This window comes from Lytechinus variegatus, chromosome 1 (genome assembly GCF_018143015.1).
Source record: "Lytechinus variegatus isolate NC3 chromosome 1, Lvar_3.0, whole genome shotgun sequence".
NCBI lineage: Eukaryota > Metazoa > Echinodermata > Echinoidea > Temnopleuroida > Toxopneustidae > Lytechinus > Lytechinus variegatus.
In genome coordinates this window covers 49,622,913-49,650,721 of record NC_054740.1, presented here as the reverse complement: position 1 = coordinate 49,650,721, position 27,809 = coordinate 49,622,913, and the positions used below count along the sequence as shown (strand labels likewise).

The 27,809-nt window shown below is 36.8% G+C and overlaps 1 protein-coding gene across 1 annotated transcript; it reads right to left on the bottom strand.

Annotated features, from left to right (window-relative positions):
• Positions 1-27,809, bottom strand: LOC121415627. Its single transcript, XM_041608917.1, has 3 exons — positions 27,668-27,809; positions 17,452-17,543; positions 1-4,762 (listed from the first exon to the last, which is right to left on the bottom strand). Exons 1-3 carry the CDS (start codon positions 27,807-27,809, stop codon positions 3,824-3,826), a joined length of 1,173 nt encoding a protein of 390 aa, XP_041464851.1. The 3' UTR covers positions 1-3,823.

Here is a 27,809-nt window from a genome sequence, read left to right as displayed (position 1 = left end):
CCACTTTCCGTTTCAAACAGCTGATTCCGTCCGTTTTCCGCGATCGCGGAAAATCACTGTCCCTAAAGTTCCTGGAAACAGGACACACCCACATGGAGGTGAATTCAATCCACTCAGCCATAGAATACTCCAAGAAAAGGGCATCCATCTAACATCCGAAGGAGTGGGTGAATGTCATTAAGTTGGCATGCAAGCAGAATCCATATGTCACTGTACAGCTTCAGCATTGGGACTTCATCGACTTCAAAAACTTGGATGCTCAGTTGTTCAAGTATATGAAGAAAGATGTGGAGGGAAACTATGCCAAGTGGCTTAAGATCAAGCAGCTCCGATATCAGAAGAGTGAGCCTTATGACATCCTCTTCAGGTATGACTTTGATGAGTCTTTCCGCACAATCAGTGTTAAGGCCTCGATTCGAGGTGAGAAGATTAATCTTCGACACCTCTACAAGGAGCAGCTTCCAATCAGCCATTTGAAGAAGGCAGACATTATCAAGCTCTGCCAAAGAGGTGTGATACCCGAGGTTTATTGCACCTTCTACCACAGCAGAGTCTCCTTCTGAAATTGATAGGCTATCCGAACCAGACATACATGAAGTAGAGGAATAGATTTATCAGTTCTATCCAAATATGAGACCTATATATGAGACTGCAAGTGAGATCACTCAGTGAACTTTAAGGCTTTAAAAATGACATAGACTTGCAGCAGTGGAAGAATGATTTAGCTCAAGATGTATTATCCATGGGTGACTGTACATCAAGGATTGTAAGAATTTAATTAAATATATTGTGTGGATGACAATCTAAATGCTTTCAATTCCATTTGGTATAGATGTTGTAAAGAACATTTAGCAGATTCTAAATTTCCATTAAATATTGAACTTCCATTAGTGTGTTAATATCTAGACCTAGACAAACTACAAATATTCTCAATATTAACGGGAACGAATTGTGTGATCCTAAGAAAATAGCAAATGAGTTCAATAAAATATATAGTTCTTCTGGTGCAAACGCTTCATTCGTGGTCGACTGACTGGTGTAGTTTTGCTGGATCTCAGGAAAGCATTTGATTCCGTCGACCACGATCTATTACTGGAGAAACTTTCTGTTTATGGTATTAAAGGATAGGAACTTGAGTGGTTCAGTTCATACCTGAAAGGCAAAACTCAACGAACATGTGTAAAAGGGGTATCATCTAAAATTGTAAAAGCGAGTATGGGAGTTCCCCCAGGGTCTATCTATCTTGGGGCCACTCTTATTCTCAATCATGGTAAACGATATTACCAAGGTTGTAGATAAGTGTGAAATCATGTTGTTCGCAGATGATGCAGCTCTCATACAGTGGTACATATACTCAAGAAATCGAAGCTGTCATGAATGAAGATCTACAAAATGTGAATCGTTGGTTAATGAACAATCATTTGGTACTCAATTTAACAAAAACCCAGTACATGCATTTTGGAACCCAACAAAGACTCAAGAATTGTGATCTAAACCTATTCATTGAACAACATAGAATTGAAAGTGTCGAATTTCAAATATCCCGGAGTAAATTTTGATGAACAACCACGTGGCGAACTCTTGTAAACAAAACCTATAAAAAAAGTTGCGTCTAGACTTGCTCTTTTTGCTAGATTACGGAAGTACATGGCAGTTTTAAGTGCTAAACTCTTGGCAAATTCATTAGTTTTACCGCATCTTGAATACTGTTGCAACGCCTGGACCAACTGTAACCAAAACTTAAAGGACACTTTGATAAAACAGCACAAACGAATGGCTCGACTGGTCTTGCAGGTAGACATACATCTACTGCAGTAGTGTTTGGAAGATTAATTTGGGTACCACTTGAAGAATGATGGCGATTTCAGATGTGCAAAACTATGTCTTATTCTATGCAGGACGAAGACCCAGGTTACCTCTCAGATTCGTTCCCGAAGTCTCACCTTCACCTCCAGTGGGTGAGACAAAAATTGGTTTAACCAATGTAACTCAAAAATTGGTTTAACCAACAGTCTTGTAGTCATAAGGAGATCTATTATCTCTCAAAGATGGAGAGTGAGACATCGCTGCGATTGCCGCGATCAGGGAGCTGCATTGCTTTCGAATCACGGTATCAAATTACTTATCAATAAAGCACCTAGGCACAAGCTATATCTAATTGCTCGTAGAGTCAAAATATCACAATAATGATTTTGTTTTTCACACAACTAGCCTAAATTCTGAAATATCGCATAGATCAGCCTGTCATTCATCGATCAAGACATATTGTCACATTCATGTTATCCAAAGACACACTGAGAGCGGCTCATACACACATCAAGTTTTTTTACAATGAAGGGAACTAATCACCTTATACAGCTTGTAATTTCAGCATGCAGCCATAATAAAACTGCTTGAACAATTCCTTTTTTTAATGGAAAGGTACCCTCTTGAGAATGGTTTAGCATGTTAACACACATGTGAAATAGTCACTTTCTATCATCTTTCAAAAGGTAAAAAGAAAGAATTGAAAATCCTGTTTTTGCTTGAATTTTAGCAGGAGAACCATAGCCATTGATAATGCTATTTAACATTTTAACGGTGATTAGTCCCTTTTTAATCTTGTGTTCAATTATCCTTAAATCATTCTTAAAATATGTACACCTAGGTACATTGTACATGTACATTCAACAGAACTTGTAGTTCTAAGCATATCATCAAATCACAATGCAATGCCATCAGCATACACATTCATCCTACTTCTGTAGGTCAATGGTGCATTATTCTGATAGTGGGCAAACCCAAAATACATGTATTTTTAAAAATCATTACCAATCAAGGTAACTGGCATTCCGGTTAACAAAGTCAACTTAATGAAACAAACAACAGGGCCTGTTTGCACAAACTTACAGTTGGTAGGATGTACTTGAGAGTAAAAAAAAAATAGCATTAGAGTTTGGAGTATTTCGGAATTCAGTTCTCAATAAGTAAGCCTTGGCCAGGCTTACATCAAAGGAAGAATTCTGTTCAAGACCACAGTATGAATGGTATAGGTTTAGTACATGTATCTTGGGCATGCCCAGACAACAACATCTAAATCAAACAATTTCATAACCACATGCATGTGTGTATATATATATTGTATATATATACATATATATATATATGTATGTAGCAGAAAACTACTATCATAGCCAGTGATAATAAAGAATATGATCCATCATCCCTTCAAATGTAAACTCCCATATTTCAGCTCAGTACACCAAATCACACAAGATACCTGTTTCCTGGACAATTGGCTTAAAATGAATCAGGAAATGTTACTTGACTTGGAAGATTCTCAGCACCTTGTCAGTGTCTTGCTCTGTGGGAAAGGCATTCAAATCATCAGTCAAGTTCAAAGATGTTCTGGATGTTATGTTCCATGCTGACAGGTCATACAATGAAAAGGTAGTGTTGAACATAGACCAGGAGTGGCACCTATCTTTGAAGTTAATATACTTGTTGAAGTCTTGTTATGCAGAATTTTATCAAGGCTGTCAATGTGACATAGATGCCGCTAAGTTTAAGTCAAGTAAAAAGATTTTTGAGAGCCTTATGTCTTGCTCCAGGCTCATGGATTGCATGATGCAACAGAAGTAATTAAAACTGTTCTGCATATATCAATGTGATCAAGATACAATCAAGATTCAAAGTCCTTTTCTAGAGTCTTTTCTTCTGGATTATAATGAACCGGTCAGATGAAAAAGGTGACCTTGCAGAAGTGTCCTGTACAAGCAGAATATCTTCAAGTTTATCATTCAGCAATTACCGGATCTGTAGAAAGCATACGAAACATTGTCCATTACCACACATCGAAGTCATCTGGCAAATCTTCAAGACATTCATCAGGTATTTGAAACCGTTGACGTACCAGTTCACTTTTGTCACAACTGCCCAACGCCCTGGCAGCTTTACCTGAACATTGACATGCAGAATTTGTAACCGTTGGTTGTATTTCAGAAACCGTGTGACATCTTGACCCTGCGGAAGATGAACTTGAATTCTGAATGTTGCTCAAAATATCACTCTGGAGAGTTCTTGAGACGGGACGACAATCGGGATGATCAAAAGAGCCTTTATACTCCATTTTCTTACTTCGATATGACTCCTTGATGTCATTCTGTCTAGACGTTCTGCAACTGTGATGATGACTTTCCTGTGTGTCGGCGAAGTGGAATGTGCTTACACTGCTTATCTCATCACTGTTCAGATTTTCAAGTTTACTAACTTCTTGTGGAGTTGAAAATGCTCTGGAAGAATTATCACAATTTTCAAGCTCTCCCAACTCACTATTCTCCCTGTGCGAATGAACGTTATCAAGTGATTCCTCTTCTCCAAAGTCAGCTTCACCATCAATGTCAGAGGCAGGTTCTGCAAACACAGCCCATTTGCTGTTTACAGATCCAACAGCTGCAAAGGAATTGGTTGTATCATGACGTGAAGCAAATTTAATAGAGATTCCTCTGAAATGCTGCTGCTGGTCTTTCTCCTTGCTGATGACAGGAACAGTTTCTCCTGCCTTTTGGGTCATCTGGCCACAGTAGGTAATAGGGTCATTCTCCAGGTTGGACAAGTTTGCTTGTCTGCTTGAAGTATTCATATTTCTCTTCCTCTGTCTAACATCAACCTGCGAGCAGTGGCTTTCCCAATTGGGTTCCTCAGCTGAAGAACATCCAGGGTACAGGCCACTCTCCTGCTGATTAGACTCTGGCAAGGTTTCCAAATCACTTCTGCTACCCTCCTGTAAATGAAGTGTACAACCATTAAATTACATTAACATTGCAATTTCAAACAAAGCAGTGCTGCATTTATACTAGATTTTAATTGCAGGGGATAACACCCCAACCCATAACATGATGCATTATTGAGCCAAATTTACCTTGTCCATCACACAAAATATCAGTTTCATTATTCCTTAAAAATAAAGAATTATATAGATGCCATAACATATTAATTTATAGAAGACAGGGTTGGCACTTTTTAAATGGTGCATATTAAATCACTTTTTAAAACACCCAAGATTTTTTTTACAAAATATGTTAAAAGAACACCGCTTAGACTTGTGTTGTAAATTTTCATGGTTAGATGAATGTGTTTTTTTTCTTACTTCTAATTCTTAAGCTGTGTATTATTTTCCTTAAACTAGCTAAAATTATTTCTCAACACCACTCTCTATCCCCCTTTATTCTCTCTGTCTCCATTGCTTTGTCAACTGCCTTTCCTTCCTGCTCAATTGTGCACATCAATCCATAAGAATAATCTCATTTTTAAGGTCAAGTCTATCCCAGAAAATGTTCATTTGAATAAATGGGGTAATATCAAAAAACCATTACGATGAAAATTTCATCAAAATCAAATGTAAAATAAGAAAGTTATGACATTTTAAAGTATCGCTTATTTTTCACAAAACAATGATGCACAACTCAGTGACATGCAAATGAGATGGTCAATGATGTCTCTCACTCACTATTTCTTTTGTTTGTTTGTTTGTTTTTATACATTATTTTGTTTTGTACAAATTTGACAATAAGGACCAAATTGACTGAACCATAGAATTAACCAATGCTAATTTATTACACCAGGAGGAACATAGGGAGGAATTAATCAATGTTTCACTGCACAATTAGGAGAAAATGAGAATGTTTTAGATTTCATATGATAAAATATGAAAGAAATAGTGAGTGATGTCATCAGTCTCCTCATTTGCATACTGACCAGGATGTGCATACATGTATAAACGCTTTGTGAAATTAAGTGAAATTTTAAAATGTCATAACTTTCTTTTTCTTTTACATCAAATTTTGATGAAATTCTCAGTGTTATACCAGTTTGATTTTTCTCTTTTTAATCAAATCAACTGGACTTGGCTGGACTTGTTCTTAAAAAAACATATCTGAGTGTTCTGGTCACTTTTTTGACAGGGAAAGAAACACTATTACAAATAAACGCAGATAAATGTAATGGTAGTACTTGAATGAAGTGGAAGTGTTGCATTAGCATAACAATAAGACTGTACTACCGACATCGTACTCTTGAGGTAAATGTGAAGGCTTTGCGATCGTGAACCCTATCTAGGCCGGGGGGGGCCTCGGAGGCCCCCCCTCAACAAATCGCGCAATATTTTCGCCGCGCGAAATTTTTTGACCGCGCCACTTGCTGACTTTTTACTTTCAAGTCTTGCGCAACTTTTGAGACCAACTTTGCGTCCTCCGGGTACGTGGTTCCGAAATTACGCAACATTATGTAAGTGCATGTCAGACCGAAAATTGCTCAAAAACGTGATTTCGTGTACAAAGTCAATGCAAATAGTGTTTTCAACCAAAATTCATAAATGTATGATTATTTTTAGTTTTGCTGCTCTAAATGTATTTATTTTATGCTTTTTATGATCACAGAAGAGTCCCCAACAAATTTCATTGAAAAAACAATGAAAAACAAAAGGTCAAAAAACAAAGAAATACATAAGAAATTGCAAAAAACAATAAAATACATAAGAAAATGATTTGATATCGCAATTTTTTTCATGTACACTTGCTAAGAACACCACAAAGAGTTTCTATACCAAAAATTAGTACATTTGGAGCTTTATTTAGGGAGTTAGAGGATAAAGTATGATTTCGCATACTAATTACGCATAAATTAGCATAATCACTTAATAGCGACTCCCACGAAAAAAATTACTATACAATCTTGGAGATTATGTCCCAGGCAACCAGCATGCCAATTTTCGGCGTGATCGCGCGGTCGACGGCCGAGATCTTAGGGGGGGGGCCTGGGAGGCCCCCCCCCGGCCATATGAACTCCTAAAATACCCCGACCTAGATAGGGTTAAGATGGAGAAAAGGACTTTAAATAGTATTTAAAAAATCAGCTAGCAAACTTTAACCCCAACGGTCCTAGGGGACCTTAATTTCCCAATAAAATTTATATGATAAAAACATAACTCGACAAGGTTATGTCATCTCGTTCAAGACTATTTTTGGGATGCACGTATAGGTATTAACCCTATCTAGGCCAGGGGGGGGCCTTGGAGGCCCCCCCCCCCCTCAACGAATCTCACGATATTTTCGCTGCGCGACATTGTATGTCCGCGCCGCTCGCTGACTTTATACTTTTAAGTCTTGCGCAACTTTTGAGACCAATTTTGCGTCACCCGGGTTCGTGGTTCCGAAATTACACAACATTATTTAAGTGCATGTCAGACCCAAAATTGCTCAAAAACATGGTTTGTGAATAAATTCAATGAAATTTGTGTTTTCAACCATAATTCATAAATGTATGATTATTTTTAGTTTTGCTGGTCTAAATGTATTTATTTTATGCTTATTATGATCTCAGAAGAGTACACAACAAATTTCATTGAAAAAATTAAGAAAAACATAAGAAATTGCAAAAAAAACAATATAATAGAAAATTAAATGATAAAATGAAATTTTTGAAATTTGATTAATATTTTATGAGTTAAAGGGAGGTTAGGAGAATTCAGCCAAAAGCTGGCTGAATCGAGTCACGTGAGAGCCCGTTCCATGCTCAACCGCCATTATTCAAAGCAGATGAGTACTGTGAAAACAAACGTACCTGAAATTTAATAAATGTCCTTGAGATCTAAAACTCAAGCTATTATGAGTCCGGGAGGACTCGACAGTGAAATGCATTACGGATGGAGATGGGGAGATTGCTCCATAGTTTAGGGGCAAGAGCAGAAAAAGCAAGATCGCCAAAACGGGTAAAAGTGCGGGGTCCTAGAGATAGTCGAAGGTGAGCAGTAGAAGAAGATCAGAGACGTTGAGTTGCAGAAGATGAGGGACAGAGAGAGATAAGATTTTGAAGGTAGGATAGGGCAAGACCATGGATGATTTCATAGACAAGAAGGAGTTTGAAAATAATTCTATTATGAACGTGAAGCCAATGGAGGGAGTAGAGAATAGGGGTGATATGTTCAAATTTCTTTGTGAGGGTTACCAATCTAGCTGCAGTATTTTGAATTCTTTGAAGGGGGGCTATACTAGATTGAGGTAAACCAGCAAGTAAAGCATTACAATAATCTAAATGGGATGATACAAAGGCATGTACACTACGTTCAGTAGATGATTTATCAAGATACTTTCTTAACTTCCCTATCTTACAAATACCCCATGATGCACAACGACAAACATTTCTGATATGCTGGTTAAGGGTCAAGTTGTTATCAATAATAAATCCAAGGTCCCTTACAGTATCTGAACCACTGATATTTCCAGCGAGAAAATCTAAACAAGGTAAATGACCTGAGCTCCTAAACCTAGAGAAAACATGCAGCATCTCAGTTTTTAGTTCATTGAGCTGAACCTTGTTGTCGGATGACCAACGCTTGATATCAGCAATGCAGGCAGACAGTCTTTGAACTGCAACTCCTCGATCAGCTGGCTTCATGGTGAGATATATCTGAGTATCATCAACATAGGTACTATACTGGATTCCTGTATGGGAGTTAATAATCCTTCCTAAAGGACCAGTATACAGGATGTACAAAAGAGGTCCAATAACGGAGCCTTGCGGGACACCATAGGGCAGAGAAAAGGGTTTAGAAAATAAACCATTCACGACAACCTTATGGCTCTGTCCGGCAAGGTAGGATTCCAACCAAAGAAGAACAGTTCCGCTGAAGCCGTAATCATGTTCCAAACGTTGAAGAAGAACACCATGGTCCAGCGTGTCAAACGCAGCTGAGTAATCCAAAAAGATAAGAACAGCCTCTTGTCCTTTATCCACAGCAAGCAGAAGATCATTCTGAACCTTTAACAGGGCCGTTTCAGTAGAATGAAAATGGCGATAAGCTGACTGATTTGGTGGAAACAGCCCCTTTTCATCAAGGTGAGTTCGGAGCTGAGCAGCAACAATTCTTTCAAGAACTTTACTAAGAAATGGCAAATTAGCAATAGGTCTGTAGTTCTTGAAATCATTGGTTTCCAGGCTGGTTTTTTTTTCAAAAGTGGCAAAACACAGGCTGTTTTAAAAGACTCAGGAACAACACCAGATGATGAGGAAAGGTTCATAATGACAGTTATAACAGGCAGGAGTTCGTCGAGGCATGCCTTCACTAGCCAAGTTGGGAGGGGATCCAAGCTACAAGATTTTGAAGTGACTTGATGACACGCTTAACCTGCATTTCAGAAACAAGGTCAAATTCTGAAAGGTTGGAGTCATGTGAAATCCCAGTCTGAGAAGGCAGTAATACATCATCAGAAAAAGGGACGTTGAATGAAGAAATGATAGACGCGACCTTATTCTCGAAGAACTCCCCAAATCTGATGGCAAGGTCCCCATCAGAGTCATGATCAGGAAATGTGGTGGACTGCAGAGATGAAGACAATTTCTTCACGATCTGGAACAGCTGCTTTGAATCTGATCCTGTGATCTCACCTTTGAAGTAGCTTGACTTGGCCTCAAAGAGTTTACTGTAGTAAGAGTCACATTCCTGCTTGGAATGTAAAGCTGTTAATGAATACAAAGTCCAGATTTCAGCATCAGTCGCTCAGCACGACGTCTGCACCTCTTCGCTTCATTGATTTCTTCACTATACCATGGAGCTTTGGGCTTGATTGTGATGACCTTGCTTTCAACAGGAGCATGCTTATTGAGGAGATCCAACAATTTCATATTATACATGTTTACATGATGATAACAAAGACATGCCTAATGAATTCAAAACGTCTTGTCTGATGGAGCAGATAGCTATACTCTGTAACTTCCTGTACGTGATCCGCTTCCTTGGATTCCCAGAACTTTCGGTCTTAATTCTTGCAATGACAGCAGAATGATCAGAAGGCAGGTTGGACAGAAGATGGATACCAGAGACTATGTCATCAACTCTCCTTGAAATGATTAAGTCTATGGTATGTCCAGCACGGTGAGTCGGCTCCTGAACATGCTGTTGAAATCCAAGTGAGTCCAGAGAACCGAGGAAGGTTCTTACGTAGCTTGCACTAGTGTTATCAACATAAATGTTGAATTCCCCAACTATTAGGGGACAATTATCATCGATAGCTGCAGACTCCAAGAGAGTGAAGAATTCAGATGTGAACATTCCGCAAGTCAGTTTGTTTGAAGAAGAAGCTGGCGGTCGATAAACTGCATACAGATGCAGAACTGACGGTGAGAAACGGATGCTAAAGTCCAGGAGCTCGAAAGATGAAAACTTGTGTATTTCCTTTACGGATGTGGTGGCAGATGATCGATGGATGACACATGTGCCTCCTCCTCTAGAGGTCTTTCGAGGACAATGTAGGATTTCATAATTGGGAAGCGTTGACTTTAAGTCAGCTATAACCTCCCTTTAACTCAAAATATTAATCAAATTTTAACAATTTCATTTTTTCATTTAATTTTCTATTTTATTTCTTTAAGTACGGTACGAGAATTCAGCCAATAGCTGGCTGAATCGAGTCACGTGAGACTTCAAAGCTTCACAGTAGTCATGCGTGTAAAAAGTTACATGTAAGTAGGGTGACATACCCAACAGAAGGTAAGAGTAGTAACCAATCATCTTTTTCCTTGATTCAGGATTGTCTGTTCAAACGAAGATTCATTCTGAGTTGGTTTTAGGTAGAATTTTACAAAGGTGGATTCACTTTTCCATCCAGCTTGTTTCAGAATGTCTGTTAGTGGAAGGTTTTTTCTCTTTGCTGAGGAGGTAGATGCTTATCTGGTGGAACAAGCTTTGAACTGATCAGTGTCTACCCCAGACATCTTGAGCGTTGACTTGATCCATCTAGCAATGGTCTGCTTTGATGCCTTTTTATGTGGCTGTTTGTAGCAGATAAAGAATCCTTTCTCTGATTTCCTCAGGGGTTTGATTCTGTGAATGTACTGCTTGAAATAGTGTACAATGCAGAGTTTCTTGTCTGTTGGTAGAGCTTTGAGTGTCAATTTTCCACCAATATTTCCAGGCCTACTCTGCTTTAGAGTTCTGTCGCTATTTCGATGCAGTCTGCGGTCACTTTCGTGTTGTCAAGAGATAAGAGAGACAATGTTTGTATCCTCTGTATTGTGACAAGTGCAAGTAAGGTGCATAGTTTGAGTGTTAACTGGCGCAAAGATAACCTGTGAGCTGGAGTTTGATTACAAAAATAATTCAGGACCTTATCCATGTCCCAAATAAAGCTGTATCTTGGAGTTGGGGTATGCAGATTGAAAATGCCTCTAAAGTATCTAATGATCCAAGGATGTGTTGTAATAGAATATCTCTCATCATCCAAAATAACAATTGAAGCCAACGCACTCCTGGCTGTGTTAATAGAGCTGTAGCTCGCTCCACTCTTTAACAAAGATTTTTAAAACAAGAACAAGTTTCCCACTTTTGTATGGGTCCAATTTAAACGACGGTCTAAACAAAACTTTCTCCACTTCCTTAAATATACCATATACTGCTGTTTAGTAGATTGTCTCCATCCAGCGGACATTATACTTGCTGTCTCTTCCGAGAGTCCTTGAGCTATGAAGTGGCTGCTCCAACTCTGCAGTGCAAAAAAGAGAGACGAGTTAAAAGATGAGGTCTGCCTGTAACAGGTTGGGTTAGCAACTGCCTTTGGTTCGGGAGTTCCCAAGGTTCTTCCCATAACATGTTACACAATAATGGAAACCAAGGTTGAGTGGGCCAAATTGGGACTATCAAGATTCCTTTTGCTTTGTCCTCTCGGATCTTTTGAAGACATTTTGCCATTAAGCAAAAGGGTGGGAAGGCATAAAATGTGAACGATCCCCAGTCTATCGTGAATGCATTTTCTGTCCACGCCCCTGGATCAGGCATCCAGGAAATATATTTAGGGAGTTGTGCATTGAGTGTTGGCATATTTCCCGCTTCGGAGGCTTATTTCTCGGACGCCGGGAAATAAGCGGTATTTACCGGTATTTACCGCTTTTTTCCGGTATTTACCACTTTTCACCGGGAAATACTGGGAAATATAATTTTCCACTCAGTTTTCTATAGGGATTGTCAAATTTTGAATATAAAAAGAAAGGTGGCCAGTATGGTTGCTCTGGTGTGTACCATTTGTGTGAGTGTGTGTGTTTGTTTGTGTGTGTGTTTATGTTTGTGTTTGGGTGTTATCTATGTCTGTTATCATGAAATGCTGGAAAAAATAAAATACTAAAAAGATCCCAAATATACATCTAATTTAGATTCTTTAATTTCTCTGTCATCCTCATTGATGTCACTACATTGTATCTCTGCTATATCTTTCTCCATCATACCATCTCCTTGGTCATACATGTACATGTATATCGAGGATATCCTTGTATCAATGTGCACCAGACGTTCTTTTGAAATTTTGTTGATCTCACTGTGACTGATTAAAAAGAGAAGAAGCTATTGTAAAGGGAAACAATGGAGCATGCTCCAAGATTGATTTGTTTACAATAGCTTTCAATCAATATGAATATGACAAACTGTACAAGTTATTTATTTTACATTTCCCATGAAACATGCAGTAGCTAAAAGTATGCCAATTATGTTGTTATTGAATTCATTTTATATTTCTTAACCCTAATTCCTTCTGGGGGGGCATAATGCCCCCCCTCGACAATTTTCGCTGTATATCTGCTGCGCAAAATTTTTTGACCTCGCTGCTCACTGACTTTTTACTTTCAAGTCTCACGCATATTTTGATACCAAATTTGTGACGCCCGGGTACACGGTGACGACATTACGCAAAATTATGTAAGTGCATGTCAGACCCAAAATTGCTCATAAACGTGATTTCATGTACAAATCCAATGCAAATTGTGTATTTAGCCAAAATTCATAAATGTATCATTATTTCTTTTTTACTGATTAAACTTAATTAACTTTGCTTGTTTATGATCAGAATTAAGTCTGGAACGATTTCCATTGAAAAAACAATAAAAAACAAAGAAATACAAGAGAAATTTAAAAAACAATAAAATACATAAGAAATCGGTCTTGGTACCAGAATTTTCTTCATTCACAATTGTTAGGAATGCTATAAAGAATATTTTCAGCAAAAATTGCATTCTAGACTAGTTTAGTGAATTAGAGCAAAAAGTATGATTTCATGAATAAATTAAAATAAGACTACATGTATATGAATTCAGTGAAATTTACCAATGCAACTGCGTAGATTACGTCATTCTCTACCATCATGCAAATTTTTTTGATGGCACGATTCGCGGCTGAGATCTTATCCCCCCCCCCGGAATGACAAGAATCAAAATACCCTGGGAGATTTAGGGTTAAAAACCCGGGAGAAATATGTTTTAATATGATTATTCAATTTCCAGGAACATAATTTGAGTTTGTGTACGTATGTGTGGACTTAGATCCTACATGTATGTGTGTTTGGGTACATGTATATACATGTATGCAGTATGGATTTTATCTGTTTGTGTGTTTCTACTATGAGTTTTGTGATTCTAATTATTTCAGAACACTTATTTTCACTTGTAGAAGTTAAAAACAACTAAAATTATTGAAAAAAATAATTATAAATCATATTTCCCGTTTTTTACATATTTACCGGACGCCCATCTTATTTACCGGACGGTATTTACCGGTATTTACCACCGGTAATTACCGCTAGCGGTATTTACCGACCAACCCTGTGTGCATTGAGTCTTGACGCAAATAAGTCTATGTCTGGTAACCCATATTTCTCAGTTATTTGGGCAAATACTGACTTGTTCAACATCCACTCTATATTATCATTGAACTTGTTTTCTCACAACCAGCTAAATGGGAAGCTGTTATCCATATACCTCTCTTACAACACCAATCCCATATCTGCGAGGCCATATCATTACAGGCTTTGGACTAAACACCACCCATATTGTTTAAGTAAGCTACTGCAGTAGTATTATCCAGTCTCATTAATATGTGGGTGTCCCTCAAATCTGGACATAAGCTTTTGAGTCCCAGGTTAGCCGCTGACATCTCTAAGTAATTTATTTCATTTGTTGTGGCCCTTTCTAGCTCTTCGGAATTTCATCTGCCTCCCGCCTTAGATTTCATATCTGTGGCACCCCATCCCTGGCCACTGGCGTCTGTACGAATTTCGACAGATGATTTCATTCTGTATATAGGGTTGGACACTAAATGTGCATGGGAAACCCAAGTAAGTTCTGCCTTTGCTTTGATGATAAAGTCATGTGACGATCAAAATGCCCAGAGTTTCTTTTAAGTGACTCAAATTTGTCTATCTCTAAGTATTGTGCTGCAAGTAATGCAGCTACTATCTTGCCTATCACCCTGGCAACCTCACAAATACTTGGTTTCTGTTTACTGAGCAAATTCTTGCAAGCTTCTAAGAAGTAATAAGCATCTCTGAGGTCTACTGAAGCCAAATAATACCCATGTGAAAGGAGTGTCATGGCAGAATGAATGCTGTCCACTTTAAAATGTAGGTACTTCACACTTTTGTTAAGTTCAGAGAATGAACATCAAGTCCTTTCATTGGGACTTAATTTTGCTATGGCTCCTAAGCAAGTAAACCAAAAAGAATTAAAGCTTTAAATTGCCACAATATACCATTCCAAAAGAAACGAAGGTATTTACGAGATAGATGATGGATAGCGATTTAGTAATAAGCATCTCTGAGGTCTACTAAAGCCAAATAATACCCATGTGAAAGGAGTGTCATGGCAGAATGAATGCTGTCCATTTTAAAATATACATGTAGGTACTTCACACTTTTGTTAAGACAGATCCAGGATTAGTCATATGCTACCATTCTTTTTAGGACGAGTGAAAATCTCGGAAATGAATTCCTTGTGTTCATGGGCACATTTTTCTATTACTTCCTTTTGTTCTAGGGACTGAATCTCACAATCAATTTTTGCAGTCTCTTCAACATTATGCGTTTAAAATTTTAGCAGTCTCTCCCTCTTAGGAGGGAATTTATCTGCATCAAATTCTATTAAATAGCCTTGGACTGCCTGTAAAATAAAAGGATCATTTGTAATCCTCTCCCATAAGGAATAAAATGGCTTCAGACGACCCCCAATAAATTTGAAAATTATTGCCACCTACCTTCCCAGAATCAAGTGGTGGATTAATTGGGTTTATCTCTTTCCCTGGCCTTGCCTGTGGTGGGATGGGTAGTTGTACTCTCTTGCCGCTGCTGTGGGCTTGAAAGTGTGTGGGGGATCTCGTGGTTTCCCCTTCCAAGCCTTCCCTAAAAAAGGCTGGTTAGAGGTTTCATTTCGTTGGCCTGCTCTGCGGTCATCCCTATCACGTCCTGGATAACGGCTGGATCCAGCACTCACGTTTGTATTCTGTCCACGAGGAGCACCAGAATCATGTTTCCTACTGTACGGATGTGAACAGTGCTGATCCTTGCTCGTGCCAAGCTTTGATCGCATAATTCCGGACATTGTCTTCCTTTCCTCGTTTATCTCCTTCACTTGGCGCCCCAAGTCATCTCCAAAAATGAGTTTGGTTACCCTTTGATTAGGCTTGCAGAGATGATGAAAAAAAGATTTCATATCGGGCTTAATGCAATCTTTCCTCATGCAATTTAGGGAAAAATTAGCATCGCAGAGTAGAGCTAGGGCATCTTGTTGCTCTTCAGACAGCGTGGAGGGGAGAGAATGAGCAAGTGCATTTATCCCTTTCAGAAGTGATGTCTGAATCGTTTGTAATTTCAAGTCCAGGTGGCAGGTACTTGTAGACATGTTTTCCCATATGGTTGGATTTATTCTCGGAGTTTCAGGGGGTGGCAGTTCGAGGGGCATAGGTAACGGGCAGCTGCCTCGTCCAAAGATTTTTGTCCAGTTTCTGCCCCATCATGAACGTGATATTGTCAGCTAAACCCTCTTCGAGGGGCTCACCAATCGAAGTCGGGGAAGCGAAGTTTTGAGCCATGGCTGGGATCTTGTTCTCACTGTTTTTGTCTCTGGTATCACTGATGGCAATAAACGATTTCAGCGTCAGCACGATTTGCTGACAAAAAATCAGCAACACTGTTGTTATCTCCAAGCTCAATGAAGGGGGCCTGAAAATCACGGCGAGTACGAGGAGATTAAGACGGTCTAAAATCCTCATGATCACCTTCCTGCTCGCTGAAAATGCTCATTCTGTCACTGACATTGTCATGAAGATGTGCCTGATTTTGACGTTCAACAGTTTCAATCACCCTCTCGAACATAGTTTCCAGCTTTGACAAACATACGGAAAACCCGCGATCCACCTCGGGAGTTACGACCGGGGCGGCCTGTGACACTGCTGCGGGCGGGTCAGGCTGAGCCCGCGGGCGGAGAAGCCTTGGGCTCTCCGCTAGTGATAGCTTTGTCGCTCTGCGCGGGCTTTTTCTTTGTGGTCTAAGACTTCAATTTCTTCTTTTCAGGGGCTTTAAAATTCGGCTGAATTTCCTTCACCTTCAGAGCTGAGTTTGCCTGGGGCTCACTAAGCTCGCAATCCTTTTTGGTTAAATTTTGTGAGTCTTTATCCATGATAAAATCCTTAATTCCGACAAGTCAAACAAAACACGTTTCGGCAGTACTGCGGTAGAAACGAACATGGCGGTTTAGCATGGAACGGGATCTCATGTGACTCGATTCAGCCAGCTATTGGCTGAATTCTCGTACCGTACTTAACGAAATAAAATACATCAGAAAATTATTTGATATCGCAATGTTTTTCATGTACACTTGAAAAGAACACCACAAAGAGTTTCTATCCCAAAAATTAGTACATTTGGAGCTTTATTTAGGGAGTTAGAGGAAAAAGTATGATTTTGCATACTAATTACGCATAAATTAGCATAAGCACTAAAATATTGATTCGCATGAAATAAATTACTATACAATTTTGTAGTTAATGTCTCAAACAACCCATGTGCAAATTTTCTGAGATCTCGTGGTCGACGACTGAGACGGCCTGGGAGGCCTGTGACCTAAACGATAACTCAGGCAGAATCTTCAATGACACACTATCACCCTTATGACTAAGTTCCATGAACTAGGTCCAAATACTTGTTATGATGACATTTCAAAAACTAAACCGTAGTTAAGATTTCGATGATTCCCCAACATGGTCTAAGTTCATTGACCCTAAATGCCCTTTAACCTTGGTCATGTGACCTAAAACTCAAGCAAGATAATACTTGATTACCCACATATCCAGGTTTTATGAACTAGGTCCATATACTTTCAGATAAGAGGGCATTTCAAAAACTTAACCTTGGTTAAGGTTTCAATGTTGACGACGCCGCCGCCATCACCGCTGCCGCCGTCGGAAAAGCGACGCTTATAGTCTCGCGCTGGTTTGCAGGCGAGACAACAAAGTGTTTTATTACAACCCTGATAGTAGAGCAAGTTACAGTCATCAATTGATTTTTCCAAGGCAATACTTCATATGCACTCTGTAATTATTTTTAAAAGGTAAGTCTGACAAAAGGAGCGCTAACATGTTCAGAGAACATACAGTTTGTTCAATACCTGTCTGCTGCGCTTGTTGGGTAGGTTGCTGTTATAGCGGTTCTGACTCTTCTTCCTCTTAAATCGAGATGGCCTTTCTGTAATAACATATTCTGATAGGGAAAGGGAATGAAACAAGTGTTATTATGACCATGGCAACCTCATGAAGTGCAATTCTTTATTGAGGCATCTTCTATGATTTTGTGACATATAAAACTAGAATTTGACGTGTCTAAAGGACACAGATGCCCCTGCTTAACGCAATCAGAAATTAATTCAATGTGATTAAACTTAATATCAAGCAATTACCAATATGCATATATGTAACGAGCAAATTTAGACATTTGACCACAAGACTTACCCTTTCGATAATAATCTCTGACAGAAGATATGACAGTCGGGTCATTTGATGTGATCTGACTGTATTTTGGTGTCATCTACCCAGGCACCAAATTTTGTTACATGTAAATCTGTTGAATATTTCATAAGTTATCATGCGGAAAAAAACTTGCATATTTAAAGAGCTGTGACCTCTGACCTTTGACCTGCTTACTCTGAATTCGAATAAGCCTGTATTTTCGTGTCCTCTACCTACACACCAAATTTGTTTTTTAATCTGTTGAATATTTCATAAGTTATCATGTGGAAACAAACTCGCATATGGTCATTTTCACAATATATGGTGTAACTCTGAAATATCAATGTTTTTATCTGTAGCATTCTCATAAAGCCACATAATTTGAAGATGCTTTGGCATATGAGTGACCTCAATGAGTGCTACCTCGGGTAGCATAGACATCTTCACTCATTACTTCGTTCAATTTTGGCAGTCACATAAGTACCCAAAGTTGCACTTTTTTGTGTACATAAAATACATAAATTTAATGTCCTTTATTATTTCTGGAATGTTGAGGATTGCTTTTGTTATGCAGAATGTGAAGTTAGATGTTCAATGAAAAATACCAGATAGGTTTTTAGTGTGACTGCTTCTTTATTTCTAAGAACGGGGTGGTCCAATTTGTTGTTTCGGAGGCTTCATTTTCCGTTAACACTAGCCAACAAACTTTGCATTCCGAGCATTGGTTTTCAAAAAATGAAATTCTGCTCCCTAGTTCTCCTTTATGTAACATTTGAAGTATAAACTTCCAAATAATAACAAAATATCTTGGATCCCACTTCTTTTTACAATTTTTTCAAAGCCTAACTGATGAAGGTCAATTTTCCGTTAACTGTTTTGAAGCCTCCGAAACAAACTTTACAGACCGCTCATATAAATATGAACAAAGGAACTTGACAAATCAATACATCACAATATAGTTTATGTACACCTAGTTCACCTGTCAATAAATAGCAGAGATATTCCTTGCTGTTTGAAAATAAGAGATACAAACTTTCCGTTAACATTTTGAAGCCTCCAAAACAGTTAAATCATTTGTTTTGATTTTATGGTTACTTCAATCAAAAATTTTCAGGTTAAATTTGTATTGTAATCATATGTTATGTTTTATAGACTGGCCTCAGGTAGAAATTGTTTGTATATTAATTCAATTTTTTTCAGAACTCGCTGATAACATAAAAATTCTGTTTCGGAGGCTTCGAACAATAGTTATGTTTTTTTTTTTATTCATAGATAAGAGAGTGTTCACATTTAAATTTTATTGTTGGTTTTGGTCTACTAAAGGGCAAAAACATGTTTGATTTTATAAATTACTATTTCTTAAGTTATACCTGAGCTAAGTACATTTATTTGAGATGGAATTTTTCACTCATAAAACATGCATTTCCCAATTTCTAACTCAGATTACAAAAATTACACATCAGCTACAAGAAAGCAAGTTCACACATGTAATGTTTATTAATATTGTAATATACAGTGGCTCAGAATAAAGCTCTGCATTTCCCCAAATGGACAGGCATCCTGAACTTATGTTAACACTTGTGTCGGAGGCTTCAAACAAGAGTTAACACTATATTTTGTTATTTCAATGTCCTGGATGAGAAAAATTAGGCATTTTTTCAACAGCATGTTTGGTTTTGATCTACAAAATTACAGGATGAGTATGTCTTCATCAGATTTTCATATTTTTAATGATATACAAAAAAACTTGTATTTGTGATTGAATTTTACAGTTGTAAATATGTGTTACCCTCTATCAATGTTGAACTGTATAATGTTGACTGGAGTGAAGAACTAGCATGTATCGATGCTGACAAATCTTATAATTTATTCATGAAAGTGTTCATCAAACTTTATGATAAACATTTTCCACTTCAACAACAAAAAAGGAGAAGAAGAAATAGAAAGCCGTGGGTTACCAACAAAATTTTAAGATTAATTCAAAAAACAGAATGTTTCAAAATATTTTGCCAAACTAGACTTGCCAGTAACGAGAGTAAATTTAAAAACAGAAATAAACTTATCAATATCAGTCGTATATCTCGTCAAGAATATTACAAAAAATATTATATGAATCAGAGTAGTACAAAAAGACATGGAAAACTATTAATGAGTTATTAGGTAAGAAGAAAAATCTAATCCCAAAAGTGTTAAATGTAATAAAAAAATATATTCTCAACCAACTGAAATATCTGATGCATTTAATGAGTATTTTGTAAATATTGGAAAAAATATTAGCGATATGGTCCCACAATCTATTCATTCTTCTCATTTCTATTGTCGGACAAATGTGTTCCTTCCTTTTATCACCTGTACATATAAATGAATTGATTAGTATTTGTAAATGCCTTAAAAGTAGTGCAAGTTGTGGAATTGATAACGTAAATTGTAAAGTTGTTAAGCGTGTCATTTATGCCATTGCCTTGCCTTTAGCTCAAGTACGTATTTAATCTGTCCCGTTTTTAAGAAAGATGACTCCGATAAATTTGTAAATTATAGACCAATATCCCTCTTACCATGTTTCTCCAAATTGCTTGAACGACTAGTATATAATCGATTACATAAGTTTTTAAACAGTAATGATATCTTTAGTGATTCTCAATACGGATTTCGTCCCACTTATTCCTGTGAGCAAGTTCTTTTAAAAGTTAAACAAAAAATAATGGATTCATTTATTGCTAACGAACACGTTACTGGAGTTTTCTTAGATCTATCTAAAGCTTTCGATTCTAGGGACCATTCATCACTTTTATTCAAACTTAATCAATATGGAATTCGAGGGATCGTGTTAGACTGGTTTAGGGATTACCTTTTAAATAGGGTTCAACATACATTTGTCCACGGTATCTTATCTTCTTCATTAAATGTTTCCGTTGGGTTACCGCAAGGATCAATTTTAGGCCCCTTGTTATTTCTTTTAGATATAAATGACCTTTGTAAATCATGTAATTTGTTAACCTTTCATCAATTTGCTGATGACACAAGTATTTTTTATTCTTCTAAAGATCTAAATAATACCATCCACATCCTGAACAATGAACTCCAAAATATTTCCGACTGGTAAAAAGCAAATAAGTTGTCCCTGAGTATCAATAAAACTAGATGCATCTAGTTTCAAAAAAAATAAATCTTTAACACGAACCCATACTGACAAATCTAATAATTATAATCCAATTGACAACGCTCATATTCACATTTATATCGACAATAAACGTATCGAATTAAGTAATTCCATTAACTTTTTAGGTGTCACATTGGATAATCTTTTGAGTTTTAAGTACCATATGATAAATGTATTACATAAGATAAGTAGGAATACTGGTTTGATTTATAAACTTAAGCATAGTTTGCTTCATAAAAATCTGACAACTCTATACCATTCCATAATACAATAATCAAGTTCATAATCATAATACCAGTTCTTCCAATAAATTTCATTAATGGTCTATCAAGTCTAGTCACGAAGGTTTATCATTGAGTTATGTAGGTCCCAAACAATGGAATAAGATTCCCTAAATAATAACTAATTCATAATTTATATCTTCCTTTAGAAAACAGTACAAAAAATTTCTAGTAAATGATTATTAATTTTCGCAGTTGATATCAATGCATTACTTGTACCATATCTACCCCCCCCCCTCTTTGTATTCTTTGTTGTTGTTTTTTCTCTCCTTTTTCCGAAATTGCATTTACTATAATTACATTCTGGGTTTTTTTATTCAATATTGTTGTCTTTGTACTATGTTTTGGCGATCCAGCCTTACAGGTTGCTTATAACCTGCATGGAAAGCCACGCAATTTATTTTATTATCTAATCACATTATTTGATGTTTCTTAGTATTTTCATCCTATTTTGCGAAATAAAGATTGAATTGAATCAAATTCACGTTATTTTAGTGTGTAGATACGTGCATACTTACACACATACGCACAAATATACAATGTAATGTTTAGGAACATTTTAATATACAAAGATTTAAAATAAATCTTGGCATTTTCTGAAATTATCAAGGCATCTGAGTCATGTACATGCAAATACATGTAAATTCTCATATGTTTCAGAGGCTTCATTCTCTTTGCCATACCATTATAAGGTTTAGGCTTTAAGTTTGTCATCCAAAGAAATTAAATTGGTGGACAGACCATCCTTTTATAGATTCTGAGAAAAAAGTATAGTGTTATTACAATGACTAGGTCATCATGAACATATTGGTATGGAGAAGTTAATGTACATTTTAAGCAACCTCTAATAGCATGTATCTTCAAGATAGGCATGAATACCAAATAAAGGGATCTCATTCTCTAAACATTTAGTCCATAATAGTACTTTTGTTTCTATCATTATTTTATCAATAGGCCTACTTTTCTGCACAATCTGTTTTGATGGAAATTGTGAAGAAAATATTTTCAATTTATAAAAGTCTGTCACTACAATTTATCCCAATCAGCTCTTGGTAACAAAGACTAGGTCAAAGACAGTAATTGGCATTACCCCTTTTGAGTAATTTTCTTGGATACACGTGAGCAATGCAGAGTGACACAGACTTATCATCAGATAACATGTACATGTTCGTAATCAGTGATTTTGTTTAGATTCATTTGTACAGGGTCGCATGTCATAAGGTGGTCCGATTTCGAGAACAGGGTAAAAATGGTCAAAAATTTTATTTTTTGATATGTTATAGCTACAGTTGGCAGCAAAATAATTCAACCCCCCCCCCCCCTCACATTTTCGACATTTTGGTGAATTGAATGATGTTGCAACTGTAGATTGTTACCAAATCATTAAAGTAGTCAAAAGATAGTTAATTACAATTGAATACCAGAAAAAAATCCAGATTTAATTCCTAGTCTATTCTTAATTGCTTTTTTAAACGAACTCATTGAAAAGAGTAATTCTTCTTCATACAGTCAAAATCTCAAGTTGTAAACTTAGATTTTTTAAAAATCAGATAAAATGGTCTGTTTGACAGAACTGTTTGTGGACTGTTTGGGAGTTTCTCTGAGATTGCTGCATCTAAAGCTTGAGTGGACCCCAAACTTTGAACATTGTTTTTCCTTATTTTTTATGTTTTTTTTTTATTCAATCAAGGACTTATGTGGGTTAATTATGGATTAATTTTGGCATGTTTTATCCCATTTCAAAGCTTGAGATGAAATTATTTACACTCAATAAAAATCTCATAATTCATTTTTGGCAACACATAGTTGGATTTGGGATGGCTGGTCACAAATTAATTATCAATTAAGCAATTTTAATCCTATCAACTTTCTCAAATCAAATTACTTTCTGTGACATCTGTTTGCTTTGAAGGATTTCAGTTGACTTTATTTAAGCTGCTCAAAATTTTGTCTTATACTTAGATTTAAATTGCAAGGTTGTCTAGAAAAAATATATTAAGTTTTGAAAGATGTATTAAGATATATTTTAGAATGTGATTTCATATGATTAAATACTTTATGTACAGCTTATGATGTACGTGATCGTTTAGAAAAAAGTGGGAAGAAAAAAAATGCCAAAGATATGGTAACATGACAAAAGATCAAGATGAAAGCAAAACGTGATTTAAAACCTAGATAATAATAATATCTGAGGGTATTTATATTGCGCACATATCCACCTTGTTAGGTGCTCAATGCGCTCCTATATTACCCGGCCAAGCTAGGCGTTCATAGCGCACATACAGCTTTTTAATACTGAGATACTGAGAAAATAACTAACTAAATCCTTGGGAAGACTGTGTTGATAGTAATGTCCTATGATTAACAATATACATGCAAATGATTTTTTTTTTCAACTATAATCTGATTAAGTTTGTGAGCTTGAGCTCTAGGTAGGTATATGCGGACAGTTAGTACTTTTGCCATTTACCCTAACACCATTCAGTACCATAGATTCCAATACCAACAATTGTTTTGAATTATAAGCATGTACATATAAGTTACATGTATTGTATGTACTATTAAAAAAACAGCTTGTTGAATAAAGCAAAGTAAACTGCTATTAAGTACTTATCTGAAAGTGAGGAATTAATAAAAAAAAATTGGCAGTTGTTTCTGCATTTATTGGTAATTCGATATAAAAACAATCAAAATGTATATAAAGTACAAAAATAAATAAAAGAATGACAAATTGTGACGATTACATAATAGAGGGATAATTTACATAACAAATAGACATGTAAGCAATAACAAATAAAACAAAATGCAGTGGCCAGCTATCATAAGCAATTTAAGTCCCTAGCACAGAAAACTTCACTAATCGCACATGTTTGCTCATGGCTATATTAAATGCAGATAATTATTCCTGGAAATGTTCACAGTAAAAGTTGTTAAGCTGTTAGCTAAATGATGGAAAACGCGATATGTTAACATGATTAAAGTCTCCGAAACACTCTGTGATCCCTAGCAAAGCCACTGAAACACAAGTTTCGGCATTTCATCACTTTGTTTATGCATCATAAATATTCTTTTCTGTATTAGATGCATTTCTATTTATACTATATTCCCTTTAAAGCTGAATGTTTACCTATCTCGGCACCAAGGCATTGGAATATGCTCTCTTTGTGTAATAGTTAACATTCGTGAATTACATTTTCCAATTCACGAGACATTAGTTTGTTTCATTTTGTTTACATTCAGTCTTATAACTGATATGCCATTTGAAAAAGGTAGATTTGTTTAAGTGATCAGCTTTAATAAAGGACTTTTATAGTACTAACATGACTGAAGTCTCCGAAACACATACTTTGGTTAACTGAAGCCTCCGAAACACACCTGTGAGAAATTTCCAACTTTTTTATTTGGTATCTGATTTCCATGGGATTTGTGTTAGTAATAAACCTTCATGGAGAAGTAAATGTACATTAATTTTTGCTTTCCTCTTTCTCTTGGAAGAAGTGTAATTTTAAACACTTTGTTGTCAAAATCCAAATCTGTGATAAATTTCAACAAGTGGAATGCCTCTGGCCGTCTCACCTGCACCACGCGGTTCAATATAGCAGCAGTGCTGCCTTTGAATACTACTCTAACTCGCACAAGATGTTCAGTGATACATGGTTACTCTTATGTCCACTTTTTATGAACTAGACCAATAAACTTACAGAGATATGATGGTTATTCAACAAAAAACCCCAGCATGGCCAAAGTTCATTGACCTTACATGACCTGTGACCTTGATCATGTGACCTGAAACTCGCACAGGATGTTCAGTGATACTTGATTACTCTTATGTACAAGTTTCATGAATCAGATCCATAAACTTTCAAAGTTATGATGGTAATTCAACAGATACACCCAGTTCAGCCAAAGTTCATTGACCTTTGACCTTGGTCATGTGACCTGAAACGCGCACAGGATGTTCAAAGATACTTGATTACTATAATATCCAAGTTTAATGAACTAGACCAATAAACTTTCAAAGTTATGATGGGAATTCAACAGATACCCCCAATTCGGCCAAAGTTCATTGACCCTAAATGACCTTTGACCTTAATCATGAGACCTGAAACTTGCACAAAATGTTCAGTGATGCTTGATTACTATTATGTCCAAGTTTCATGAATCAGATCCATAAACTTTCAAAGTTATGATGGGAATTCAACAGATATCCCCAATTCTGCCAAAGTTCATTGACCCTAAATGACCTTTGACCTTGGTCATGTGACGTGAAACTCGTGCAGGATGTTCAGTGATACTTGATTAACCTTATGTCCAAGTTTCATGAACTAGGTCCATATATTTTCTAAGTTATGATGACATTTCAAAAACTTAACCTCAGGTTAAGATTTCGATGTTGATCCCTCCAACATGGTCTAAGTTCATTGACCCTAAATGACCTTTGACCTTGGTCATGTGACATGAAACTCTAATAGGATGTTCAGTAATACTTGATTAACCTTATGGCCAAGTTTTATTAACTAGGTCCATATACTTTCTAAGTTATGACGTCATTTCAAAAACTTAACCTCAGGTTAAGATTTGATGTTGACGCCGCCGCCGTCGGAAAAGCGGCGCCTATAGTCTCACTCTGCTTCGCAGGTGAGACAAAAACCCATAGAAATTTTTAGAAAACTAATAAAGTTTGACTCCAAAACTTTAAAAAACTTCAAAGAACATTTGATTTATGAATGAAAATGACAAATGAAAATATTTTCCACAAAAAAATTGTAATTTTTGTCATAAAATCAAAAGACTGATTATATTCAATTTTCCACAATTGCACATAATTTTTTCAAGTAAATTAAGCTCCGGAAGAGACAGAAATGAAGAATTTAGACATTTATTGACCTGTTTTATTAGAAATGTTTATGAAAGTCCATTTTGAAATTTTGATCTTGAATTTTGAAAGTTACACCCTTGACCGTGAAAATGAGCATATTAATAAGCTGTGACCTTGAGCTTTGGCCTGTGGAATCCAAATTCGAACTTGGTCTGGTTGACCTGTGGAATCCGAATTCGAATTTAGCCTGTATTTTGATGTCATCTACCTACACACCCAAAAATGTTTAATCCGTTAATTATTTCATAAGTTATCATGAGGAAATCATCTTGCATATTTAATGAGCTGTGACCTTCAACCTTAGACCTTGTACTGTGAATTCGAGCTTGTATTTTGGTGTCATCTACCTACACACCAAATATTTTTTAAATCCATTAAATATTTTTTGAGTGGGGGACAGACGGACAGACAGATGGACAGGGGCAACACTTAACGCCCCCTCCAGACTTTGTCTCCGGAGGCATAAATACATAACATATTTATATATGTATATTCTTCATATCCAGATTGAACTTTTTATTGCCAAATCTAAAAAATTTACTTGAAACACTACTGGAATTCGGTAAAACGGTCGGAGATTGAAATATTTTCACTATAACATGAGACTCCAGCATGAATATATAAAGGGCTCAGTCTCAAACGGGTAAAATGTGGAGCCCATCAAGCAAGCTAGGAAGTCAGATTAATTTGGACCAAAAATAGAACTTGAAACTTTAAATTCTTTTTGAAGTCAAATGCAAAGCCCCCGCTCTCACTCAACTTGTTCTTTAGTTGCCAGCTGGGCAACCTATAATACTACTAGTATATTATAGGTTTAAATTTGAAGATTCCATAATCTTTTCAATTTTGAATATGAGTTTATATCATCGTCCAATCTGGACTAAACCCCCCCATCCCCCGCCGCGTCATTTCCTCAGAAAATAAACAAGGCAAAATCAATTTTGTGTCTCACCCCCTTATGAAAATAACCAGAAATATCAAGATTTGCGAGGGCACGCAACAGAATTGTATCGAAACTTGATTGTGAAATGACTGGGACGGAATAACACTTGTCAAAAGAGCCTTGCACATAAACTTTAATGTTGACCTGAAAATGACCTTTGACCTTAACAGGTGACCTCCGACTGCAGCATAACATGCAGGTCACCTAAGTACATCTACCATCCAAGTTTTGTTGAAAAGTGACATACGGTTGCGGAGTTAGGTGTCATAAGGTTTGTGACGGACGGACGACGGACATTTGGATCCTGAAGTCTCGCCTTCACCTCTGGTGGGCGAGACAAAAATGTCAGGGAGCCTAAATTACGATCCTTGTCCATGTCGGCATTGTCGATGTCGGGATTAATTTTTTATGCGGCATGTCGACATGATTTTTGTTCCCGACAACAGCACTACACCCTCCTGGGGCGAATGGAGAGAAAACAGATGATAAATATGAAATGAATACTTCAATCTATCCATGATATAAGATTAAACTTGTAGCTAACCATGCCAAAGGATACCAAAGGGCAAATACATGTAGCTCCAAATTCAACCTTATTTTTATCATCTAGACAAACCTGATGGAATTTCAAGTCCTTGGCAGCCAACTTCATATGGAATACTGGCTTCATCAGGCTCCTCGTCACAGTACTTGTTCCATCTTGATGATGGTTGTGGGCACTTGGTAATATTGTCAAGATGCAGTTTAGTTTCAGTCAT